Source organism: Puntigrus tetrazona, chromosome 22 (genome assembly GCF_018831695.1).
Source record: "Puntigrus tetrazona isolate hp1 chromosome 22, ASM1883169v1, whole genome shotgun sequence".
Lineage (NCBI taxonomy): Eukaryota > Metazoa > Chordata > Actinopteri > Cypriniformes > Cyprinidae > Puntigrus > Puntigrus tetrazona.
Window position 1 is genome coordinate 14397378 of NC_056720.1, and position 27723 is coordinate 14425100.

Genomic DNA, 27723 nt, shown 5'->3' on the forward strand with positions numbered 1-27723 from the left:
CTTCGATGAATTTAATATGTGCATACACTACCAGTCAAAGGTTTGAACCCATTACTATTTTTAATGTTTGTAAAAAAAATTCTTATGCTCATTATGCCTGCATTTATTTGATGAAAAATACAGAAAATACATGTTTCTAACATTCATAATACATCAGCATATTACATTTTGTAAAACTGAATTTTCTAAAGTCATTACTCCAATCTTCAGATTGCATCACAGAAATATATTTTAAAATACAGTAAAATAATTACATTACATTAGTACAGGATATAAAATATCGATGCTGAAATCTTTATGTATAGTATTTATGTAAGGACCAAACATCCATTTCTGTAAAGTTCATTTTAGTCTATTGCTAATCACTAACAGAAATTGTGACTACCAAAACATATTGCTGTTTCAGTAGTGACAAAAGGAACATGCAATCATAATATTTGGGTAAAATAAACAAAATCATCTCATCTGGCATTTCAACGTTGATCCAACGGTGAATCATCATCAGGTACCATGGTAAAATATATGTTGAATAACCTTTTCATTTTGCAACATTACAATTATAATGTTATTTCACGGCTGAAATCACAACGTTGTTTCAATGTTTTACCTTCAGCTTTGGTGAATTAAGGTGCTGATTTTGCAAACTGATGCACTATACAACTCATTAAACATCATTAAACATGGTTTTAATTGTAATACTAACTATACAATTTATTTATTAAAACAAGTAAATCAGATCAAGTACATTTTTATTAAACTAGATAAAATCAAATAAAGTCCAATGAATCTCTAACGTTACCAGAAGTGACAGTGAAATGATGCAGATTAACTAACTTAGGCTAAAAGACAGACATTAACACTAGTAACATAGACAACATCAGATAACTTTAGCATCTGTGATGAAGCAATACAAATTCACACACATGATTTTGCAGTGTTTGCGAGAACTCACAGATCACACCTGACCCTTCCTGTGTTCAGATTTCAGTTTTTGTTCTCTGTTAACATGTCTTGACATATTCGCTCAAAAAAAAAAAAAAAAAAACGACCGAGCAATCTCAACAAAGACAACAACTGTCAGATTTTCACATTTAGTTTCATGGATGACAGCGAGAGGAACCAATCATGATTAATGTGTGTGTGTGTGTGTGTGTGTGTGTGTATTTGTTTTATTGTTATATACATTAACATATACACTATATTGGCAAAAGTATTTGCTCACCCATCCAAATAATTGGGAAAGCAGGTGTTCCAATCACTTCCATGGCAACAGGTGTATAAAATCAAGCAACTCAGCCACAAAGTGGTAGGCCACATAAACTGATGGAGCTTCCAATTAGCTCAAGAACAGTGCACAGAGAGCTTCATGGAATAGGTTTCTATGGCCGAGCAGCTGCATCCAAGCCATGCATCATCAAGTGTAATGTAAAGTGTCGGATGCAGAGGTAAAGCATGCTGCAGTGGAGTCTAGAGCAGTGGAGATGCGTTTTCTGGAATGACAAATCGCTCTTATCTTTCTGGCAGTCTGATTCTGGTGTGGTGTTGTTTATTGGGAGCTGGGCTTGGCCCTTTAGTTCCAGGAACTCTGAATGCTTTCAGCGTGCCAAGACATTTTGGACAATTCCATGCTCCAAACTTTATGGGAACAATTTGGAGTACCCCCCTTCCTCTTTCAACATGACTGTGCACCAGTGCACAAAGTAAGGTCCATAAAGACATGGATGACAGAGTCTGGTGTATGAACTTGACTGGCCTGCATAGAGTCTTGACCTCAACCCAATAGAACACCTTTGGGATGAATTAGAGAGGAGACTGAGAGCCAGGCCTTCTCGTCCAACATCAGTGTGTGACCTTACAAATGTACTTCTGGGAGAACATTTGTAAAAACTCCCAAACCTTGTGGACAACCTTCCCAGAAGAGTTAAAGCAGTTATAGCTGCAAAAGGTTGACCCCTATGGATTAGGAATGAACCCTATGGATTAGGAATGGGCTGTCACCTAAGTTCATATGCAGTTCATAGGCAGGTGAGTGAATACTTTTGGCAATATAGTGTTCCTTTAGATTTTAGATTAGGTTTGATGATCAAAATGTACAAGTTGATTTACAGTTTTACAAAAAATGTTAAGTTAAAATTCTGTTATGTCATGTGGGTTTTCCCAAAACATTTTTTATTTTACTGTCACTATCGAAAATGTGCTGTCATAACCTAAACATGGAATGTTATGATTGAGTAAATGTGTGATAAAATGTCATCATGAATGCTTATCTTTGAAATCTATATGATTAACTTTTTGCCTTTTCCAAAAAAATCTGATTGAAAAAACATCTCATAAATTATATTTGAAATATTGTTAAAAATTTTACTATTGCTTTATCTAAAAAAAAGTGTGTGTGTGTGTGTGTATTTATTTATTTATATATATATATATGAGAGAGAGCGAGAGAACATGAGAATTAACTGCACAATTACTAGAAATGTGTACACTGGATATTATACAATTTGTATACTTTTTTTTTTATTTTTACACAGTAAAATCTAATAATACTGCTGGATCGGTATCTATGTTTGTTCAGGTGACAGTCTTGTTCAGAAAATGTTTTGATTCACTTTTTGGGAGCTTGTTTGAATGTGACTGTTATTAGTCAAATTCTGTAAAAATAAAGATAAAACACTTTCATTCACTTGTCAGTTCTTTTCCTAATGATATCCTTTGTTTTAAAAAGGAAACTTCTTATTAGTCAAATTCTGTAAAAATAAAGCTAAAACACACAAAATCATCTGATTTAATATAATTAATAAAAGCATTGACACAGTAACTTACTCTAGTTTCTCCAGTTTATAGTTTGGATCCTCCAGTAGAGCAAAGAGAACCTTCATTCCTGAATCTCCTGGTTCATTGTTGCTAAGATTCAGTTCTGTCAAGTGTGAGGGGTTTTATCTCAGAGCTGAAATCAGAGCAGCACAGCCTTCTTCTCCAATACTACAGTTCCACAACCTGCATAGAGTGAACAACGTGAATGATTGTGGAGATATATATTAAAACATCCTCTTGTGTATGTGCTGTTTTTATTTTTTTTTAACTTAGCATTCACTACTGTCGCTTTTTACCCTGCTGTCCAGTTAATGGAGGAGAGGTAGGACAAATACTTTACAGACCAACCAAATTACAATGACAACAGAATTTCTGTCTTTTCAGTGTTCAATTATAAGGTATACTAAGACTTCTTCTTCTAAGCTGCACAAAGTTTTTTGTCCTCTTCTGTTGTTTAGAGTATTATACACGGAACAAAATTATAAATGTATCGCTTTTGTTTTTGCAAGTCTTTTATATAAAAAACCCCCAATTTTTAAAAAAAAATTGCTCACAAATGTGTCTAATTCCATGTTGGTGAACACTTCTTCCTTTGCCGAGATATTCCATCCACCTCACAGGTCTGGCATATCAAAATGCTGATTAGACAGCATAATTATTGTACAGGTGTGTCTTAGGCTGGCCACAATAAAAGCACACAGTTTTATAACACAGCACAATGCCACAGTTTGGATCGAGCATGCAATTGGCATGCTGGCTGCAGGAATCTCCACCAGAGCTGTTGCTCATGAATTGAATGTTTGTTTCTCTACCATAAGCCGTCTCAAAGCGTTTCAGAGAATTTGGCAGTACATTCAACCAGCCTCACAACCACAGACCACATGTGACCTGATGGCAACAGGGTGTAACAAATTCCAAGTAGAGATTTAATGACGTCAGTATTACATTTGGTCTAAACTAAAGGTTTTTGTTGTAAAGTTTTGAAGATTTTGATTATTTGTTAAAGGGCATGTTTGTGGCAGCCTAATAAATTTTGATGTTTCTTCATGCAAAAAAGGAAGTTGTTGTAAGAGTACTGGCCTAAACTTAAACTTAAATTTAAAGGCCAAAATTCTATTATAATTACAGCACCACTAACTAAAACAATGCCCAATCTTCCCCAAAAATCTTCCACGCTCCTCTGTCCTATGACCCAAAATCAGTTCAGCCATCTTGCAAGACATCTCAATTGTCTAATTGCACCATGAGGAGGCAAGGATTGAGGAGTGATGTGTATACACTGGTGTATCCTATGCAGAAGTGTTTTTTGGTAAAAAAAAAAAAAAAAAAAAGCAGACAAACATCCGAATCTGCATTATCGATGCTTTTCTCTCTGAGAAAATTAATCACGTCCGAATGCAATGTCTGTGATCGCCAGTAATTATTATTTTTCACAACATGTTTCCTTGTATTTTTGACCGAATTACCTAGACGCTTTTACAGCATGCATGTTCTGGAATGACCTTAAAATAAGTAATCTGATGTCAGAGTGTTTTGGGTGACTCACTGTAGTTTCTCCAGTTTACATTGTGGATCCTCCAGTAGAGCAGAAAGCAGCTTCACTCCTGAGTCTCCTGGCTTATTATAGCTCAAATTCAGTTCTCTCAGGTGTGACGGGTTTGATTTGAGAGCTAAAATTAAAGCAGCACAGCCTTTCTCTCCAATACTGCAGTTACACAACCTGCAGAGAGAAAAGAAAAACAGCTGAAATTAATAAAAAAAATAGATGTGTTAGGGAAAAAAAGCAGTTGTGAGTCTTTTGAAAAGTGTGTTTTCTTTATAAAATATTGACTATCCTTTTTAATGATTTATCAGTCAAATAGTGAATATTCAACTGCATTTGGTTCACTTGATTCTATACTATTGTGTTCCCAGACTATTATTTTGAGGTTTTCATGAGTTTGAGTTTTCATTTTTTGTATTTACTTTTATTTCCTTGATTATTTGTCACACTCACCTAATTTTAATAACTGGTTCACTATGCATATCCTGTTACTTTCATTCAATTGTCAGTTCTTGTCCTAATGATATCCTTTGTTTTTAAAAAGGAAAGTTTTAAATCTTCCAGTTGTTTTATCATCCACTTCTATATATGACCTTTTTAGATTCATAACACATTCCTGCAACCCCTACTGCAGACCATATGAGGAGAAAAATATAACACTTGTACGCTGGTTGTAACATTTTTTGCCATATTATTTAGTTCTATAGACTATAGAAGTTATTAATAAAGGTGTTCAGTATGATGGATGCTTGAGGGATAGATGCTTGACAGAACTATGAATTGTATCTGTCATGATGTTTTCATGTAGCTGCGTCTAAAGTGACTCTGGACCAGTAACTACTAAACATTCAGGCAGAAAGTATAGTACAGAATATTGTACATATATTGCTGAAGGGGTTGTTTTAGACAAGAATTAACATATAAAAACATATTCTTTTTTACATACATACTTTTTAATGCTTTTGAATCTTTTACCTCGCATGAGAGTAAAAAAAGTACTCTTGCCACTTTATATATTTTCCTTTATATGTTGCATTTAGTTCATGCTTTTAGCCTGATTAGCCTGGTGTAATTTTAAAAATATTTTTAATGAATTTTGAACTGAGGGTAAGAGGGCAACAAGCAAAACAACTTCTATATAGATTTTTACTCAATGTTATAATTACTGAGAAGTGATGAGGCTTACTGTAGTTTCTCCAGTTTACAGAGTGGATCCTCCAGTAGAGCAGACAGTAGCTTCACTCTTGACTTTCCTTGTTTGTTATTGCTCAAATCAAGTTCTGTCAGGTGTGAGGGGTTTGATCTCATAGCTGAAATAAGAGCAGCACATCCTTCCTCTCCAATACTGCAGTCAGATAGCCTGAAGAGAGTGAAGAACATAAATGATCTCTGAGATTATGTTTAAGCCTAGGGTAAGAGTCTGGTTTTATGATACTTACGATAAAAAAACAACAACAAAAAACACACTTTTCTCTGTCACACCTGGATCAGTGCTATAAAGATTTTAACTCATCATCACAAGCACAAGATTTTAATTTCCACACAGTGGAAAACTTGTTCATCAATTTTATTTTTTTTCAAAACTTTTGTAGTACTATATAGGTGACAATGTTAAAACAAGATATTATAACTGACATACACTACCAGTCAAGTTTTTAAAATCAAGATTTTAAATTTAAGGAAGTTTCTTCTGCTCACCAAGTCTGCATTTATTTAGATTTTTTTTCTATTGCTAACATCCTTTTGTTCATTCTCTAGTCACATTTTCAAAACTCTAAACACAATTAGCACAACATCTGTTTGCTGTAGCCATACCATTAACACAATTCATGTGGTTTTGACACAATATTCAGTTGATTAACATCAAAATGCTTTTCAAAATGCTTAAATTTTAGTTTTACACAAGTTTATCCCATGATAAAATAATGGTTCTTTCTTATCATTTTTACAAACGTAAAATATAGTGGCTAGTCCTGCAACAACAGCAGCTCAAAAGCATTAAAAATATATCTATATAGTGTGACGAGCGTCCTGAAAGATCATCAATGTTGCCCTGGAAACAAACGAGGAGCACCTGGCTGATCGGTCACAGCTGCACCATCACCGGCCCATTACCGGCTGATCGGTTACAGCTGCACCTTATTAGAGACCGGCTTGATAAGCATCACAAGGCATGCTAGTCTCTGAGAAATGTCTCCACTATAACTGAGAGTAACGGTTGTCTCTTATTGTCCTCAGATAGCAGCATGAGACCAATCAGCTTCACTCCCCATGGCACGGATCCACTGCCAGTACCGGCGGGACACTATTTGGACTTTATATTCATATATCAGCGCTTAATTGTTAAAAAAATCCACCCTCGGTTTTTTTTTTCTTCAACTCTCCTTGTTGTGTGATTCTTCAACCTGTCACAATAAAATATTTTAACAACTGATAAGTATTTTACGTAACAAATCAAATCACTCAAAACAATAGAGAATTAGAGAGAGAGTGAGAAAGAAAGAATTCCTGGAATAGGGAGCTGAACAGTTATAAAAGGGATAGGATAATTGGATCAAGAAAAGGGAGAAGATAAGGTAGGGGACAGGAATGAGAATGTTGTACTGTGCCGTTTGTCTCTTCCCCTTACACGTGGAAACTATGTAACGTATTTCTTAAATGGAATATAAAGGGTAAAAGGTAATCGTGACTTTATCTTAGAATTCTGACTGTTTTACTTACAATTGTGAATTTACAGTATTTAACAACTCTAATAAAGTCTTAATTGTAAGATGTAAACCTACAATTTGAATATTACATGTCTGAATTGTGAGATAAAAAGGTCACAATGACTGTTTATACTTTTTATGTGATGGAAACAAGCTTGCATAGTAACCAAAGGCCATGAATATAGGAATTTTTGTTGATGACTGGCATCAGTTACCATCCCCATCCAACTCCCATCTACTGGAAAGCAATTTTTCTATTGTACATTCTATACAGTAATGACCAAGTAATGATAATTATAGTAATGATAATGTAGTATCTTGCCAAGAATGAACACATTCAACACTGTAAAATGGGTTTTACTTGAAGGTAAACTGAAGACTAAATTACAAAAAAAGGTTTTCATATTGTCTATTATAGGCAGGTAGAACTTAAACATGACAAGTAAGACTTTTTTTCCTAATTCAGGAAGGAGGTTGTCAATTCTGGGGCAAATGATGATGGTCAAAGAGATGCATAGCAGGACCATCACATGTTAACCAATGATGGTATTTCTGATCACAAACTCGTGGGTTTGATCTTTGCCCATCCAGGACAATAAACAGACAAAACAAATCGAGGCAATACCACTTTGCTCACTGAGAGCTAAAGCTATTGTGAAGGCCCTGACTCTTTTCTTTTCTACCTTTGGACTTCCGAAGGTCATCCAAACTGATCAAGGAACAAATTTTATGTCCCGTCTGTTTAATCAGATTCTGTCTCAGTTGCATATTCAGCACGTTGTTTCGAGCGTTTACCATCCCGAGTTACAGGGAGCGCTCAAACGATTTCATCAAACACTGAAAACCATGCTAAAGACGTATTGCACTGAATCTGAAAAGGAGTGGGATGATGGACTACCTTTGCCCTCAGAGAAACTGTTCAGAAGTCTGTTATAGGTTTTGTTATTGGTTTTTGGGCATACAGTGCGAGGTCCACTGAAACTCCTAAAAGAGAATTGGCTGTCTGACACGAAGTCCAATGTTAATTTGCTGGATTATGTTAGCTCATTTCGAGAATGCCTTCATGAAGCTTGTGAGCTAGCTAAATCAGCTCTGGCAGCAGATCAGATAAAGATGAAAAATTGCTTTGATAAAGATGCAGTGTTTCAAAAAGGAGATCAAATTTCCTGGCTCTGCTTTGCAGGCAAAATTTTAAGGACCTTATGTTGTAGATCGGAAGCTCAATGATACTGACTATATTATCGGTACTTCTGATCGGGGGAGAGAGACGCGGCTGTGCCATATTAACATGCTCGAGATAAGGGAGAGGGGTTAAAACACACTATTATCCCAGTGACCTCGGACACCACGGTATCACTGATCATTACGAATGACGATGAAATATGCCTGCGACTTCCTGTGTCTGGTGTCAGATTAAATAATTCTGAAATTCTGTCAGATCTCAATTTTCACTTGCTGCACTTAACTGAAGAGCAGAGAGCTGACATTGTGAGATTAATTTACTCTTTTCATTGGGTTGTTTTCCAACTCAAACAACTGTAATTAAACATGACACTGAAGTGAACAGTCATCCACCTACCAAACAAAATGCATATTGAGTAAATCCAGCTAAACGAAAAATCATTGAGTCTGAAGTGAAATATTTAGTGCAAAATGATTTAACTGTGCCTAGTTCTAGTGCTTGGAGTTCGCCCTGTCTACTCGTCCTGAAGCCCGATGGGTCTCATCGTTTTTGCACCGATCACCGTACGGTAAATGCAATTACAAAACCTGACTCATTTCCTTTGCCTTTAATGGAAGACTGTGTGGATAATGTGGGGTCGGCTCGGTTTGTGACAAAATTAGACCTTCTGAAGGGTTATTGGCAAGTTCCCTTAACAGAACAGCCAGCCGAAATCTCTGCATTTGTCACACCCGATTAATTATACCTTAATTATACAGTGATGGCTTTCGGGCTACGGGACGCTCCAGCAACCTTTCAATGCCTCATGAACACCGTATTAGGCAATGTTGTAAATTGTAAGGCTTATTTGGACGATATTGTGGCGTATTCGTCTACTTGCAGAGAACATGTGAACACATTATTTACTGTTTTTACACGTTTGCTTAATGCCTTCCTTACGTTGAATTTGACCAAATGTGAATTTGTCAAAGCAACGGTTACTTGCTTGGGGAAAGTAGGACAAGGTCAAGTACGTCCTGTTGCTCAAAAAGTGCAGGCGGTTGCTGATTTTCCAGTGCCTCAGACAAAACATTTTTTAGATATGGCAGGTTATTATAGAGCATTTTGTCTGAATTTTTCTGACGTTGTTTTGCCTTTTAACTAATTTGCTTCGTGCCTCTCAAAAGTTTCTGTGGTCTACTGAGTGCCAACATGCTTTCGAATCTGTGAAAGCGCTATTGTGTAATGCTCCAGTGCTTTCTGCTGCGAATTATTCGAGTGGTTTTAAAATTGATGTTGATGCCAGTGCTAGATGACGGTGGGGTGGAGCATCCTGTAGCTTACTTCTTGAAAAAGTTCTTACCGCACCAAAAAAAATACAGCACGATCAAGAAAGAGACACTCGCTTTGTTGCTGTTGTTGCAACATTTCAAAGTGTATGTTGGATCGAGTTCTGCCCCTGTAATTATTTTTACCAATCACAATCCCTTGATCTTATCACTTATGCGCAATGCAAATCAAAGAATCATGCATTGGTCCTTATTTATTCAGGATTATAATCTAGAAATTTGGTATAAAAAGGGTAAGGACAATGTATTGGCCAATGCCTTGTCTCGTTCTTTTGATTTCATTTAAAATCAACTAGAAGTTGATTTATTTGTGTGTGGGGGTGTTACGATACCCAGCATCGTTGCTTTTGTGTATTTGAGTGTATGTGTGCAGGGATTGGCTGTTCATCGAGGAACGTGATTGGCGAATCCTGATGTGGACTTCTTTAAAAGGGCAGTGCTCCCAAAATATGGCGAGCTCACTTCAGCGTTTGCTGCTGTGGTATATAGAGCTCCGGATTCCGCCTCAGTTAACAGATCATCCACATCCCTCGTCGCTACTGATGATTAATGGCTTTATTAAGTAACTACTCTGAAGCTTAGGAGAGGTCTGCCCTTTAGTTTTGATATGATTTTGCAATGTGTTTTTGCCTAGGGAGATAGGGAAGTTGATTTGTATTTTCTTTTCTTTATCATTAGGTAATTTATATATTTTATTTTATTAAACTCCTTTTGGTTTGTTATTTTGGCCTTGGGTCTCTCTGAAGTCAATGCTCCTTATATTAATTTTACTTGTTACCCAATAAATAACTTAAAAGTCGTATGTTCCTTTGTTCATCTGTTGGCTGTGTCCCGTTAAACATCTTATTCGCATCTCACCCTTTTAAAATGGGCCGTAACAATGGGGCTATTAGCAGTGCATGAGCTGCTCAGTGAACCATGTAGCTTAGCACTTAACCATTGTAAAGAAAACGGCGTAATAATGCGTTGTTTGCTATATGTAACATAAAGACAGATTAACATTTTAATAACCTGGTTTAAACCAGGTGGGGATATCAGGTAATCTGCTGATATTCACAGCAGCATTTGACTGCTGACTTCAAAATGATTCGCACCAAAAAGAGTAGTATGGAGTTATTTTAACAGCTAATCTTAACAGACATCTAAAGGTAAAACATCCAGCTATGCAGCTGACACAAAGCCAAACTGTGGAACATTCAGTAGAACCAGCACTGCACAACCTCCTTCTACCTCACCTGCCGCTATCAGCACTTCTCATACAATTGTCCCACACAGACAACAATCAGGGCAAACAACCCTAACACATATTGTGGCTTGGCCACTTGATGCACTAAAACAATAGACAGTGGATAAGGACCTGGCATTGGAGCCAAGCATTTACAAAGGCCTTAAACCAGTGGTCTTAAACTCAATTGCTGGAGATCCACAGCTCTGCAGAGTTCAGCTCCAACTAGCTCAAACTCATACCTGCTTGGATCTCAATTCTCAAAGAGCTTGATCAGAGCTGGATCTGGTGTGTTTGATTAGGGTTGGTGCTAAACTGTGCAGAGCTGCAGCCCTCCATCAATTGAGTTTAAGACCAATACCTTAAACCCCACCTATATATTTCCCAGTAGGTAAAGCCTGTCAAAAACAATAATTCCAGAAATGTTTTTGAAGATTTGTAAAAACATTATGGAAAAAGTGTGTCTCACAACAGCATCCGGACATCCAGGGCTACTTGTGTTTAAAAAAAAAAAAAAAAAAAAAAAGTCTACTATGTTGGATTGCCTTGAATTTGCTGCATGGCACACTGCAGACAATCTTTTAAGAATTTCCAGAGAGTAGAACATAACTGACAAAATAGTAATTTGTGTTATAACGCCATGCTTTGCACATACAGTTAACGTGATTGTGGAGATGTAGTCTGTGTAATCCAAAATACACTGAGGAAGACTAAAGCAATTGGGGTGTACATGCACTAAAGCACAGTGGCAGCTGGAAAATGTAAGGCAACTCACTCCATATTTTATATGTTACATAGATTTCTTGATAACACGTATGCCATCATCACTACACTTAAATTCTGACTGGAAACTCTGCTACAGGTGGAGTGGAAAGAAATAAAAGAAGCCTATGAAGTTTTAAAACCTTAAAAAATGTCTTTTCAGATGATCATGCAGCAAATGAAGCTTTCCAGAGACTCAAAAATGCTGCTGGGACAGTAAGATTGTCCTCCTCAGCACATCAAACTGTGCAGCAATCACCACTTTCAACACAAGAAAGCTTGGTGTAGGGTAATTGCACAAGAGGCTGTTTTGGAAATTTGGTTGTATTTAGAAGAGCCCCTGCTAGCAAGGTCATCCAACCCACTACTCTTGTGGCAAAACCATGCACTGATTTATCCCAGACTGGCCCAACTTATGTCGGAAAGGCTTTGCCTTGTGGAAACCTGCTGCTTTTAAAATTCACTAAACTATAGCCATGCAGGTTATCACTGAAATCAGGTTAAAAAAAGGTATCATTCAAGTAAGTACTTTTAGCTGCCGCTGCTATGTTAACAACAGTAATTACTTTCTTCTGCTAACAGTATTTCTAACGTTGCAACTGAATTTGCTATGCATGCTACTATTTGCTACATACAATCTGAATAACTATGCATACTGCTGTTGTAGCTGCACAAAAGTACTTAGAATTGCTATAAGCCCCTTTTAAATAAAACAAAATGCAAATAATACCTGTTCGCTTGAAGAGTTCACATATCCCTCCTTTTTAGACACTGAAATATAAGTAACTATCATCTACCTACTGCTTCCACAACTAAAAGCATCATTTGATTTGCTATGCATATTGATATTAATAATTTGCTAATAACTCAATCTAAAATTCTATGGATACTTTTGCTACACTCCATGAAAGTACTAGAATAGTTGTAGACCTTCCATGCAGTCTCATTGAGATTTCATGCTACTAAAGTACTTTCTGATGCCCCTGCCATAATAGCAATAATAATTGGTTGCTACTTTATGCAGACAGCTGCTAATATTATTTCTCAAAATCTTTTTTTAGGTTCCACAGAAGAATGTTCTGTCATACTGTATTGGGACAAGTTGAAGATAAGTGATGCCATTTTTTTGTGCTTAATAATATAAGAACACTTACAGTAGTTTCTCCAGTTTACAGCGTGAATCCTTTAGCAGAGCAGAGAGTAGCTTCACTCCTGAATTTCCAGGTTTATTGCCATTCAGATTCAGTTCTCTCAGGTGTGAGGGGTTTGTTCTCAGAGCTGAAATTAGAGCAGCACAGCCCTTCTGCATAATACCACAGCTGGAAAGACTGGAGAAAATATACAGAACTAAATTAAAGATTAATTATTAATAACATTTGTGTTCAATGTAATTGCTCAAAACACTGATGTAATCCATTTGCAACATATCAATTATCAAACCAAACATTGAGAATGACTTTGATTGAAGTCTGAAATGACTGTTTTTCTAAATATTCCCATATTCCCAAATACAGCTTGAGTCTTAAGCTTAACTACTGAAAAAGAATTTGTATTTCAATATGTATTCAGTGTGCTTACTGTGGAACAGTACAAGTAGTGTACACTGCAGTTATTTGTTTTCTTGAATTAATATTGAAAGTAGAACAGTTTGAAAGCAGCACCTTTATTATGTGATTAAGAAAGACAAAACAGATTTTGGCTTGATTTTTCTGTTTTATTTTTTGGAAAAGATAATTGATCATACTTGATCTCCACATGTAGGTGGAATATGAAACACACCTTTTCACTTAATGGTTGACCATCCTCTGTTGTACAAACACTTTGATAACTGTTAGAGTTCAATGGAATTAGTCATATTTTAATTGATGCCAGCACCCGTGGGTCCTTACTCCTGTGTTAATGCTATACATATTCAAAAATACACTGTTTGCTGACCTTACTCTATTCATAAGAGATGAGACTGCATCTCAATTTTCTCAATTTGAACTTGACAAACACAGAAACTTTACTTGACAGTCACCCAACAGTAACAAAAAAACATAACTTAATGCCCCCAGATTTGACCTTGAAACTACATCAGTTATTCCATCTGACACATTCATTTTCATTTCAAAACGGTTTCATTCTTCACTCTTCACCAAAGCTACATGCTTATATTATTCTAAAGCTATGTTTTTGAACTTTGCCATATTTCCAAACTCACATCTAAGGTTCACATCAAATGGGATATATATCGCCCTTCAATTCTTTTCCCCCATGTGACATCTTTTGCCATTTTAGAGAGTCAATGCTTGCACTTTCCCCCTGATTATAAAAGGCTGATTACATCAAATTTGCTAAAGCAGGAGTATGCGTTGTGATACTCTGCAAAATGGCACAATATCTTACTAGGTTAATATCTGCATTTGTGTTGAACTAAGGTCTCATGGTTTAGAATGACATAAGGGTGGGCAATTAATAATAAACTAACCCTTTAAGACCCTGCTGCTCCCTTCACTTGACCCCCTGCAATTTGCTTACTGCCCAAACTGCTCAGCAGATGATGCCATCGCCTCCACCCACAATCTAGCTCTCCACCTGGACAATAAAGACACATTGAATGCTGTTCATAAACAGTTCAGCATTCAACACACCTTACTGGAAAGCTAAATCTACTGTGCACCTTCCCCTGCACTTCTTGACTGGTAAACCTCAGTCAAATCGCATCATCAAGTTTGCAGATGACACAGCCATGGTAAGTCTCATCAGCAACAACAAATCAGCATACAGAGAGAAGGTGCAGCGGCTAATCAGCTTGTGCAGATCCAACAATCTGTCTCTAAACATGAACAAAACTAAAGAGATGGTTGTTGACTTCAGAAGAACACCCACTCTCCACTGAACAACTCGGTTTCTTGGGATTTACCTGCCGGAGAACCTCACCTGGTTGCTCAACACCAGTTCCTTAACCAAGAAAACTCAGCAATGCCTGTACTTTCTGAGAAGACTGATGAAAGCACATCTCCCACACCATTCTCACCATATTCTACAGAGAGACTATCGGAGTATCCTGCGCAGTTTGGAAATTGTCTCAAATTGCAAGACCCTTCAGCAGATAGTGAGGACAGTTGAAAAGATCATCAGGGTCTCTCTTCCCTTCATCACAGACATTTACACTTCACCCTGAATAACATAAAGCCACCAGCATTGCAGAAGACCCCACACACCCATCTCACACTTCCATTAGTTAAACAGTACTGAAACCTTGGGGCCCTCACGACCAGACTGTACTATAGTTTCTTCCCCATGTCATCAGAATTCCCAACACTCAGAAACCTAACATACAGACACGCACACACACACACAAATCAAAGCATTCCCCATTGTTTGTACAGTGTGTAGAATATTTTTCTTTGCACATGGTTATGCTGCTACAAATACATATTATACTGTATATTTGCTGCTACTCATATGGTTACATTTGTTTACACTACTTCAGCTATTTACACTGTACTCTTTGCACTATTACCACTAGGTTTACTTTTCTAGGTTTATATCAACCTGCAAGATGGTCTACGCTCTTGTCACGTGCTGCAGCTTGCCTGTCACCTCCTTCTCTGGAGAAGAAAAATCTGAGGTTGCTTCATGCCACTCACATTCTGGACTTGCACAACAAGGCATCCAAAGAGCTATCACTAGCTGTGCTTTCCAAGGAGTAGAGACACCATCCCCAGATAGTCCAGCTGATTTGAACACATTTCATAGTTGCTCAGGTAGACCTTTTACTCACTGACTGAAGGAACATTCTGCATGGATGCATGGAGTTTCCCCCAGTAAGTATTCTTACACATACATTGTGCAAGATCAGGGAGGACGAGAAGCAGGTCCTGCTTGTAGCGCCATAATATACCAACTTGGACCTACACTCACCGGCCACTTTATTAGGTACACCTGTCCAACTGCATGTTAATGCAAATTTCTAATCAGCCAATCACATGGCAGCAACTCAATGCATTTAGGCATGTAGACATGGTCAAACGAAGCATCAGAATGGGGAAGAAAGGTGATTTAAGTGACTTTGAATGTAGCATGGTTGTTGGTGCCAGATGGGCTGATTTCAGAAATTGCTAATCTACCAGGATTTTCACGCACAACCATCTCTAGGGTTTACAGAGAATGGTTCAAAAAAGAGAAAATATCCAGTGAGTGGCAGTTTTGTGGGCGCAAATGCCTTATTGATGCCAGAGGTCAGAGGAGAATGGCTAGACTGGTTCGAGGTGATAGAAAGGCAACAGTAACTTAAATAACCACTCGTTACAACTGAGGTATGCAGAAGAGCATCTCTGAACATACAACATGTCGAACCTTGAGGCAGATGGGCTACAGCAACAGAAGACCACACCAGATGCCACTCCTGTCAGCTAAGAACAGGAAACTGAGGCTACAATTTGCACAGGCTCATCAAAATTGGACAATAGATAATTGGAGAAACATTGCCTGGTCTAAAGAGTCTCGATTTCTGCTGTGACTTTTGGATGGTAGGGTTGGAATTTGGTGTCAACAACATGAAAGCATGGATCCATCCTGCCTTGTATCAATGATTCAGGCTGTTGGTGGTGGTGTAATGGTGTGGGGGATATTTTCTTGGCACACTTTGGGCCTAATAGTACCAATTGAGCATTGTGCCAACACCACAGCCTACCTGAGTATTGTTGCTGACCATGTCCATCCCATTAGGACCACAGTGTACACATCTTCTGATGGCTACTTGCAGCAGGATAACACACCATGTCAAAAAGTGTGAATCATTTCAAACTGGTTTCTTGAACATGACAATGAGTTCACTGTACTCAAATGACCTCCACAGTCACCAGATCTCAATCCACCTTTGGGATGTGGTGGAACTGCCTCTGGAAGAGTCAGGCACATCCCTAGATTTGTTTTGTCTCGTACAAAACTTGAGATGCTATGTAAACCAGACGCAGAGCTTCAGGACCTCAGACCAGCTTTTTATCTGTCATGTAGGCCGGCAGCAGGGCAATGCCATCACTAAGCAGAAGATGGCTCACTGCATAGTGGATGCCATCACCCTTGTCTTGTTACCAGACACAGAGTATGTGTCATCTGCTCATTCAGGTTATGAGCTCAGTGCCTGAAGGCCCCAGCTTCGGGTCAATATGTGTAGACCTTGCTGAGTTCCCTTAGCAGCCAGATGTGTGAATAAAGCAGAACATGCGAGAAAGCAGGTGAAATTTGTTACAAAAATGTAAGAAATGTGTCTTTGTTTCAAGAACTGTATAAATTAAAAAAATGTGCCAAACATATTAGGTATAATGTGTTATCAATCAAGAACAACTGTAAAAAGCTGCCAATTTAAATGATTTGTATTATTTATATATTTTACAGGAATGTCAGAGGCTTTGGGGCAACAAACAAAACCACTGCTACACTGTGTTTTCTGTCATTTTATCTTTTACTCAAAACCTTACAATTTGATATGATGATACTCACTGTAGTTTCTCCAGCTTACAGAGTTGATCCTCAAGTAGAGAAGAGAGCTGCTTCACTCCTGAATCTCCTGGTTTATTAAAGCTCAGATTTAGTTCTCTTAGGTGTGAGGGATTTGATTTCAGAGCTAAAATAAGAGCAGTGCAGCCTTCCTCTTCAATGCTACAGTAACGCAGCCTGCAGAGAGTGAAGAACATGAATAATGTGACCAATGATTTCTGTTTGTCTGTGTGTGTATTTACTAATAATTTAAAGTACACCGATGATTTAGATTTGTATTACTTTAATAAAAGTTCTAAACTTAATTATGAAGACATAAACTTGGAAATTTGTAAAATTAAACACAAATTTTTTTATTTGATTATTTATTTATTTATATTATTTATTTGTTTGTATGATTATTTGAAGAATCTCAGGAGTTAATTATGTCTTCATACTGTTTTTTCTTTACTATCAATAGTCTGTTTCAAAAAAATTCTAATCAATATTTCTCATTTTACTACTTAGTAACAACATGACTAAACTCACTGTAGTTTCTGCAGTTTACAATGTGAATCATTTAGTACAGCAGAGAGCAGCTTCATTCCTGAATCTCCTGGTTCATTATAGTTCAGATTTAGTTCTGTCAGGTGTGAGGGGTTTGATCTCAGAGCTGAAATCAGAGCAGCACAGCCTTTTTGCGTGATACTGCAACTGGAAAGACTGCAGACAAAAAGAAAAATTAAAAAGAGTTATTAGTGCTTGACTCCTGTGCCCAATATAATTGCTAAAAACTTAATGTAATACATATTATACATACTAATTATTAAACCAGGCAATCTATTTAGTGACTCGGATTCAAGTCCCTTTTTAACAGACTACAGTCTCTGAAATTACTTCAGATTTGACTCAACAAGTATGAATTTTACAAAAAATATCAAGTATAAAGAGCCATAAACTGAAGATTTTTATTCTTTGAGCTTACAGTGGTTCAGTACCAACAGCGTGCATCGCAATAATTTTTAGTAAATACTGATTTTGGCTTTATCCTTTAGGTGTGGTTTTTGTTTTTTTTGAGTGGCACCTTGACATGACATTTGTTCAAATGATTTATAAGTAGAAGCAAGAGCCCAACTAAAGCACACACTGGCCTTAGTGATGGTGGTGTTTTGACCAATAACATCTGATCCTCTCTAGTTCTCAATAACAGTGTCACCAAGCCAGCAGAGGGAGCTCTTACCTCTGGGTGATCTGCGATCACTCCCTCTGCTGCTACTTCCTGTCAGTGGACTATAAATACTGCAGCAAGCCACTCAACTGCAGGTTGCCTTGTTTCGCCTGTTTCTTTGTTAGATCACTCGTGGATTATTGTTTCTGGTTTCCCTGGTTTTGACCCTGCCTGTCTTTGGATATTCTGATTGTTTGCCGCCTGACCTGACCTTTGCCTGTTCTTGGATTTTTGTGTTTGCCTCATCTCTGATACTCCTGTTTGCCCTGTTTGACGCCTGCCTGTTTTGACCATGCCTTCATTTAATAAAAGCCTGCATATGGATCCGCACGCCTCAGACCGCTCTTTCGTGACAGAATGCAACCTCACACCAGGATCCAGCGGCTTTTCACCCGAACCATGGCCAGGTATGCACCTTGCAATGTCTTTGCTAACCCTCAAGCAGGGCACCCGATCACTTGAGGATTATACTCAGGAATTTCTGGACCTGGCTTACTTCTCTGATTTACCGGACTGTTTGCTAATTGAATTTTTTTCACGAGGGAATAAATCAGCCACTCAAAACACAACTTGTTCGAGAGGGTCCACGTGAATCACTTGCACATTTTATTGAGTTTGGTTTAGTGACTGTGGGGTCAGCTCTCACGTTGGGTATTATGGAGGAAGAAGACACTGCATTAATTCCCAAGATGGCTGCCTTCCCCGAGCCGCTGCCCAAGATGGCCGCCTTCCCCGAGCCGCTGCCCAAGATGGCCGCCTGCCGCTTTCCAAGATGGTCGCCGCCTGCCCAGCGCCGCTTTCCAAGATGGAGTGGAGCTCTGTGCTTCAGCCAATAACTGACAGATCTGACTAACCAATCAAAACTAGTTCAGTTGTGGGGGTGGGCTGTTTAAACAGCGCTTTGCTTTGACTGTCAATCACCAGTGTTGTCGTTTTAAATCAGTATGGTGTTTTAATTTTTCATTGAATGAGAGCTATGCTCTGATTTTAAATCTTAATTTTATCAGGCCCTGAAATTGTCACGCCCTGGATTGTTTTGTTTTATGTTTGCTTTCCCCATGTGCTCTGTGACCTAGTTTTCCTCAATGTCCTCATCCTCCTGCTGGAGCAGGGGGATTGCTTTCATGAGGACCACATGAAGAGTTGGATGTACCTCGCCAATCGCATGCGATACCCAGACAGCTGCCTGTGCTCTTTACTTCAAGGAACTAAACATCTTCACAAGCATGCAGCTGTCCAGGGATGGTCCTCAAGAGAGCCTCGCCTCTTACACTGAGTGGGTGCTGATGTCATGCAAAACATCAGTGTTCATTTTGTGGACGATGACACCAGCCCCACTGCTCGAGGCCACCAATGAGGACATCAATGAGGCCACCAAAGGCCACCAACCACACCCATTGTTATGAAGTGCTTTGAGCGACTAGTCTTGTCACATCTGAAGGACTCTCTGCCTTCCACACTGGACCCCCACCAGTTTGCCTATCAAGGCAATAGGAGCACTGAGGATGCAGTCTCCATTGCACTGCACTCCGTACTCACACACTTGGACAATAAAAACACTTACGCACAGATGCTGTTTGTTGACTTCAGATCAGCATTCAACACTGTCATACCCACTAAGTTAATTACCAAACTCAGAGATCTTGACATTAACATCTCACTGTGTAACTGGGTTATGGACTTCCTGACCAACAGACCTCAGCATGTTAGGTCAGGCCACATTCGCTCCACTACTGTCACTCTCAACACTCGCGTACCACAAGGCTGTGTGCTGAGCCCCTTTCTCTATTCCCTCTTCACCCACGACTGCAGGCCTGTGTTTGGATCTAACTCCATCATCATGTTTGCAGACGATACTACGGTGATCGGTCTCATTAGCAACAACAATGAGACTGCCTACAGGGAGGAGGTCCAGCATTTGGCCACATGGTGCAAAGACAATAATCTGCTCCTTTAACTACCAAAACCAAGGAGCTCATTGTGGACTTCAGGAAGGTGAGAAGAGGCACACATGATCCCATCCACATTAATGGCATTGCTGTTGAGCCAGTCTCATGCATCAAGTTCCTGGGAATCCACATCTCTGAAGACCTGTCCTGGACCACCAACACTTCCAGCCTGGTCAAGAAGGCTCACCAGCATCTTTTCTTCCTGAGGAAACGTAAGAACAACCAGCTGTCCTCAGCCATCCTGGTGAACTTCTATCGCTGCATAATAGAGAGCATCCTAACGAACTGTGTCACAGTATGGTATGGGAGCTGCTCTGTTGCTGAGCGTAAGGCACTGCAAAACTGCCCAGCGCATCACAGGAACTCCACTTCCATCCATTGAGGACATCCATAAAAAACACTGTTTGCGTCGAGCACGCAGTATTCTTAAGGACTCCTCTCACCCTGCCCACAAACTGTTTTCCCTCCTGCCATTCTGCAGGCGATTCAGATTCCCCTGGACTAAAACAAGTAGACTGAGGAACAGCTTTTTTACCAGAGCTGTCTCACTACTGAATTCTGCCCCCCACTGATTTCCACCCCACCCACCCCCATCCCACCCCATTAAAAAAAATATAAAAAATTGCACTGTTTAACATTCATTGCACTTCACTGTACATATCTATTGTAAATGTATGTACATATCCATTGTACATACTCCTGTAAATTTGTCTATACATATCCTGTATATCCTGAGATACTGATGAGACTGATGAGCCATCTCCCTATGAAGAGACAGAGTGGAGGGTTGCCCCAGAACCCGAGCTTATGACGTCAGACCAGGTGCGAGAGCCGGCAACAGAGCATGCCACGGTGGGGAGAATCTGATACATTGAGAGCGCAGAGGGGAGCTACGCCCACTGCACCAAGGCTGAGGGTGAGCTTATTATCCATCTGGGGCTGCTGGATCTAGAAGAGGAGCTATATCAATGGAATGTGGATTTGGAGATTGACCTGCCTGTATCCTGAGTTCCTGCTGGTTCTACCCAGCCCAGATGCCCCAATGCCCGCTCTTTCAGAGCTCCCTAGAGAGACTGAGCTGGAAGAACACCTAGTGCCCCCTAGTGCCTGCTCCTTGAAAATGCTCTGCAGTAACAGCACTTCCAGTGTGCCCTACAGCAGGAGTGTCAAACTTAATTCCTGGAGGGCCGGAGCCCTGCAGAGTTTAGATTCAACCCTGCTAAAACACATATACTATGTATGTCTGAAGTACTTGATTAGATGGATCAGGTGTGTTTAATTAGGGTTGCATCTAAACTCTGCAGGGCTCCGGCCCACCAGGAACTGAGTTTGACACCCCTGCCCTTCAGTGACCACGCTTCCAGTGCACCCCCAAGTGCTTGCTTCTCAAGAATGCTCTCCTGAATTAAGCCCAGAGGAGACAAAAAGTAACCCATTCTAGTCTCCACCGGTGTCACCTGGCAGCCAAGCAACACTGACAGAATTGTGTCATACAGTTAAAATTAAATAGCAGTATAAGTATAACTAGAAACTCGGCTCATAGAATGCAGTTATTGCATGGCTGGAGCAAGAACAAGATTCTTAAATACACGCACACAGTTCAGCTGAATAGTAAAAACAGTGCAGTTAAACTAAATGTACAAAGCTAAAATAACATCAACACTTTGAAATAACATTGAAATAAGAGTGCATGTGTTTTTTACATGCTTCGGGCTCATAGATCAACCATGATTTATCTGTCAGTCAGATGCATTAAAAAAAATTCACAAGAGAGTCTATGCCTGAATGGCATATTCATGTACAAAACGAGATGATAAGAACATCACAAAGCACTGAACGCCCTCATGCAGTGTGTTTCATTAATAACTGATGCCAAATGTTGATCTGAAAGCAGAAGTAATATATAATAACAGGAAAATACCTAATAAGGACAAAGACGTACCACTATCACTTTAGCTAAAAAGGTCATATTACATAATTTCTAGGAAATAAATATAGTATTATTCACAGGGCCAACCCAAGCCTTTATGGGGCCCTAAGCAGAATCTTATTTAGGGGTCCCTCTGTGCTGTAAATATAACTGGTTATTGTCAAAGCTTCTTTATTCACACAAATCTAACACACCCATAATCAGTTTTCTTTATGGTAGTGGTGCTTACACCATACTGTTGTTTGCCTGGTATGTTTGAATTTTTTTCTGTGATTTCTTATTGTAACAGTTGCAAACTTACAAGTCTGGTCAGGTGTATATTTCAAATTTCAAAGTCTTAATGTATTAAATATCATACTTAATGTGGTGTACTGAAAAGTAGTCAAATAAACCAGCAGACAATGAATTTACAGAACATTACTCAAAGTTGTAATTTTATTACAAATTATATATTTTTTTATAATAAATATTAAACAGCAGAGAGCTTTAGTTTATGAAACAGAAGCTTATTTGTATTACAAAATTATAGACGTGTCACACTCTTGGACTGTTTTGTGTTTATGTTCATTCATCATGTGCCATGTGTAACCTAGTTTCTGTCCCTCGATTTATTGTGTGATTATGTTTAGGTGTGTCTCATTTAACTAAGCCATTAGCTCATTTGATGTTATTTTGTCCTGTCTCGTCAAGGTGTACATGTTATTCCTGATCTTGTGTGTTAGAATATTATCTTTGTGGATTAGACTGTAAACTGTAAAGACTGTAAACTGTTCTTTACCTTTGTGCATTATTCTCCCTGCACCATACCATGATACCCAGAAAAGTTACTTTTGCACAGAAGACAAAAACTGTAATCAAGTAAAATGTTATATTACATTAAAATGTCTATTTGCTGATGTTTTGATGTTCAAACATGAACTTCACTAAAACAAAATGACAAAATGACTAGCAACATGGGCACTCTCTTCTTTAATACATTAAGAGAAAAACATACTGCACAATGGTACAACAGTAATGCCCATTCTCAAGAAAGAAACTCATAATTTTGAACACAAATGGAGAAAAAACAACTTTTTAGAATTGCGTAGAAAATGATAACAAATAGAAAATAACCAAAACAGTGCCTAGTTTTTATTTAGCGCAGTGGCTAGATTAACAAATAAACAGATGCCACCCGATCTAACCATTTCCTCACAGTTTAATGACTTTATGAATGTCTTCATTGATAAAATAGATAAAATCAGAAATACAATAACAAGATTCTACAGCGTTTACTTCTTTAGCTTCATTCATCACACCCAAAGAAAAACTACAGTGCTTTACGACTATAGAACAGGAAGAGCTAAATAAACTTATCACTGCATCTAAACCAACAACATGCCTATTAGACCTTGCACCTACTAATTTACTGAAAGAGTTGTTACCTGTAGCAGAAGAACCATATTATTAGGAACCATATTATTAACTCGTTGTTATCTCAAGTAAAATATGGATTACCACAAGGATCTGTCCTAAGTCCTCTGCTATTTTCAATATACATGTTGCCCCTTGGTAATATTATTAGAAAATAAAGGATTAATTTCCATTGCTATGTGGATGATACTAGATTAAGACTAGATTAAATTTCTAAATTATCTAAACTAAAGTGTTTTAAAAATATTAATGATTGGATGACTTTTACGGATCTGCCAGGCTCTTCCACCAGTCAACCTCCATCCAGCACTACCATCAGCCAACCGCAACGCTCCCTGTCTAATCCCATCACCAGCTCATCAAGACTCTGCATATAAACACACACCACAGTGTCCAGTTTCGTTTATACATGAAGTGCACCTTGCTGACACTCTATGGAGTTAAGCCATTTGCTACTTACCTTGCAAACGTATCTCTTGTATCATCCTCCAGATCTTGTGTGTTTCCTGTGTGTGCTCAAATCAAGTTTCGGCTATATCCAGATAAACAAACTCTCACCTCCAATACTCTTCTGTGCCAATAAAACCTTTTATTATTTCACCAACCACTGTGTCAAGATCAGTTTCACAGCTGACACAGTATGAGTCCAATCAATCCCATTCCAGGAACTCGTGGATTCACTCAGCAGAATGCTCCAGCATCCACAAGTCTCCTCATCACCATCAGAATCACCTGTCAGCACCAAGCACTTCTTCGACACGCCACTTAACAGTCCCATGGCCCAAACGGGGCCTTACTCTGACAAGGCGGAGGAGTACATTGGGTTTCTTATGCAATGCTCACTCATTTTCACCATACAACCTCAACTGTATCCTTCAGATCAAGCTAAAATAGCATACATTATTTCTTATGTGAAATATATTAGGTCATCCCCAACCTTTCATCTCTGATCTGCCGGTTAATTCCATGTCTATCAAAAGTCCTCTGGAGAAATAGTCTGTTAATAATACTCTCAATTCAGTGATGTTATTTTGCCCCAAGAGAGCCGCTACCTTACCACCACATCGGCCATGGGACTGTGCCAGTAACCTAGTTCCGGGTGAGTCAGTGCCCAGTGGGAAGATCTACCAACTATCACTTCTGGAGAGTAAGGCTATGAGGCACTCGAACAAGGCTATATCAGACCATCAACCTCCCCTGCTGCATCAAGCTTCTTTGTGACAAAAAAGGAAAGAGATTTGAGCCCTTGTATTAATTACCGATCTCTCAACAACATCTGCTATCCACTTCCCCTTGTCCCTGTCGTTCTTGAGCAGATAGAGGTGCTGAAATATTCACAAAACTGAACCTCCGCAGCACCTAAAACGTCATCAAAATACGTGAGGGGGGGACGAGTGGAAAACGGCCTTCGTGACCCCCACTGGCCACTATGAGTATCTCGTCATCTCATAATAAATCAACACATGAACCTCAACAATGGTGGCAATAAAAAGTGTAATATTGCGTACATTGCAATGGGTACCATTGTGCAAAACTCCCAGCATGCATCACAGCTTGAATAAATTTCTTATTTTATATTATTTTCTTTTATTATAATTATTTGGTTCTATTTATTTATTGCTATTAATTTCTGTTTTGTTGTTGTTGGGTTTTTTAGTAGTTTTTTGTGATGTCCAAAACTGATCCGATTAGCTGAATATTTTGGCACCATTTTGAGATTCATATGCTGATAACCTGATATTTAAACTTATCGCATAACTCACAATTGGTGATGCAAAAGCACTAAATTTAACAGTTGCAAGATTCACTTGCATTGAATGAATCAGGCCATTACACAATAACTGTTAAACCATTAACAGCAAACTGTCATGTAGTGCAAACACACTGTCACAGCAACCAAAGAATGGAAACACCAGTCACCATTATGGTAACTTAAACTAAAACAAACATTAGATTTAATTCTCAATTCTTCAGTCGATGTCTGACTGATAGTCAGTCTGGTTAGTAATAAGTGAAGCTGGTGATGCTGTTTGTGGAATTCTCCTCTGCTGAGTTCTTCGGAGATTTAATGTTTTTTTTCTTCAGTGTCTTTTATTTTCAAAGTCTTTATCTTTAAAGTATTTTAAGGCAGTGGCTGCAGTCAGTTGTTGAGTTTCAATAAGTTTGCTTCCTGGGCTCCCTCTCTCCATTTCAGCGGGCTGCTAATGCTGCAAGTACAAGCCCTGTTTTCAATAAGTGATTCTGCTATTAATACCACTGTTAATCATTTTCCTGAGGTAGCTGGTTTCTTTTTTTGAGGATTTTGCAAAATCTTTTACTGAGAAGATCTCACAAATTAAATCTCTATTGCCTTTGTCAGCCTATACTGCTTTTCTACATGGTCTGTCTTTGAGCCTATCACCTTGGACTGTCTTAAAGAGATTGTTGTTGTTTTTTAAACCCTAAGGATGTGATTCTATCACATTTTCTTAAGCAAATCTTTCAAAATATTTGGCTCTGATTTGTGTATTTATGCTTGTGTGTTCAGTTAGTGTTTTTTTTGTGCACAAACTAAATTAGTTTCTTGTTCTGTCTTGCAAATTAATGTTCCTTTACAATTTTTGACCCTTGCTACATGCTCTAATGCATGGATAATTTAGGCAGGTATTTTCTGTAGTCATCAAAATATATATGAGTTTACAATTAATGTTCACTGAACAAACATATTTGTTGATGGCAGTGTAATTCTGTCAGGTAATATATCTATGTGATAGAAACATCCATAAGCAACAAGGATTCCTTGTGATAATGTTTATAAAGCATCACATCTGTGGTATGACACTCAAAATATCATAATATCTCACCTGGGCTCAACAGAAGAGTTTTCTTGTCTGCAGATATCTGAAAGTTCATTCTGTTGGTTTCTCCACACAGACACATTGCTGTGTTCAGGTAAATCTGATTCAAAATGTTGAATCAAACTAAAAATGAAAATATTTTATTAACATATCGCTTAGTTGATGTTTTATTATTGTTTCTGAATGTTAAATATGTAGAACAAGTTCTCTAACCTTTTGACTGTCTTGGTGTCATGTTCTTCAGAGAAATTCATTCTAAAGGTCACGGTTTCATCTGACAGCAGATACTGAAGCTGATCAAAAGAGTATTATTATTTATTCAGTCTCAACAGTCAATCCACATAAAAATCAATGTCATGTCATTATTTTTTACATAATCAAAACACTGAACATTTGTTCTGAACTGAAACCTGGGAATTTCAATTCTAGACATAATATTATAACGGCATTATTCTGCTTACCTGAAAATGGCATCTATAAACTGACTTGATTTCCTTGTAAACTGGACTCTGGACCTGTAACAGACTTCAATTTAAGACAGAATGCCAAAATGTCACTTATTAAACCACAGACATTGTATTTTTGTAAATTCATTGTTCTTTTCACTCACCAGTTTGCTATCTTATAAAGATTTAAGTCAATTAAGATATATTTATATAGCACAATACAATTTGTAAAGCAGCTTCACAATAATAAACAGAATAATAAAAATGTTGTAGAAAGAAAATAAAGAAAAGTAGCAAAAAGGAAACAAGGAAGATCTGCAAAAAGTTAATTCCAGGGAATTTGGAAACAACCAGAGCAAGAACAACCGTATTCCAAATTAAAAACGTATCATTTACCTTCAAGGCTCTTTCAATGTGTCCAGACAAGAAACTTCTCTGTCCTCAAGGATTCTGTGGCTATATTCGCTAACGGGTTTCAAGGCTAAAAGTTGCTGCCAATGCTGAAAATTTGGAAATTTCTCTTAATGTTTGATCTAAGACTAAATCACTAAACACTAGCAATCTTCAAAAACCAACTCAAAACTCATCTTTTTCGTCTACACTTGACCCAACATCGATAGCACTTTCTTCTTCTCCTGCTCCTTCCTATCCTTTTCTTGTTTAAAAAAAAAAAAAAAAAAAAAAGCCTCGTGTCTGCGTTAGGTAAGACAAGACCCCACTCAGAGCACTTATGCACTACTGCCCTTTTGCTGATATTAATTTGCTTCTATATGCCTACCTCATTTGTACGTCGCTTTGGATAAAGGCGTCTGCTAAATGACTAAATGTAAATGTAAATGTAACACCATTTTAACACTAAATAAAGGACAATATAGGTGTTCTGCTGAGGAC

The 27723-nt window shown here is 38.2% G+C and overlaps 1 protein-coding gene across 2 annotated transcripts; it reads right to left on the reverse strand.

Annotated features, from left to right (window-relative positions):
• LOC122327056 (ribonuclease inhibitor-like) lies at positions 1-27723 on the reverse strand. 2 transcript variants are annotated; one of them, XR_006247564.1, is made up of 11 exons: positions 27611-27723; positions 26848-26911; positions 26600-26679; positions 26393-26509; positions 17579-17752; positions 17054-17227; positions 12718-12891; positions 5544-5717; positions 4361-4534; positions 2824-2997; positions 1-2651 (listed from the first exon to the last, which is right to left on the reverse strand). XR_006247564.1 is itself a non-coding variant. In XM_043222230.1 (10 exons), exons 1-10 carry the CDS (start codon positions 27613-27615, stop codon positions 2937-2939), a joined length of 1197 nt encoding a protein of 398 aa, XP_043078165.1. In that variant the 5' UTR covers positions 27616-27723; the 3' UTR covers positions 1-2936. The 2 variants fall into 2 exon arrangements, 1 of the variants encoding a protein (XP_043078165.1); XM_043222230.1 differs by having other exon boundaries at positions 1-2997.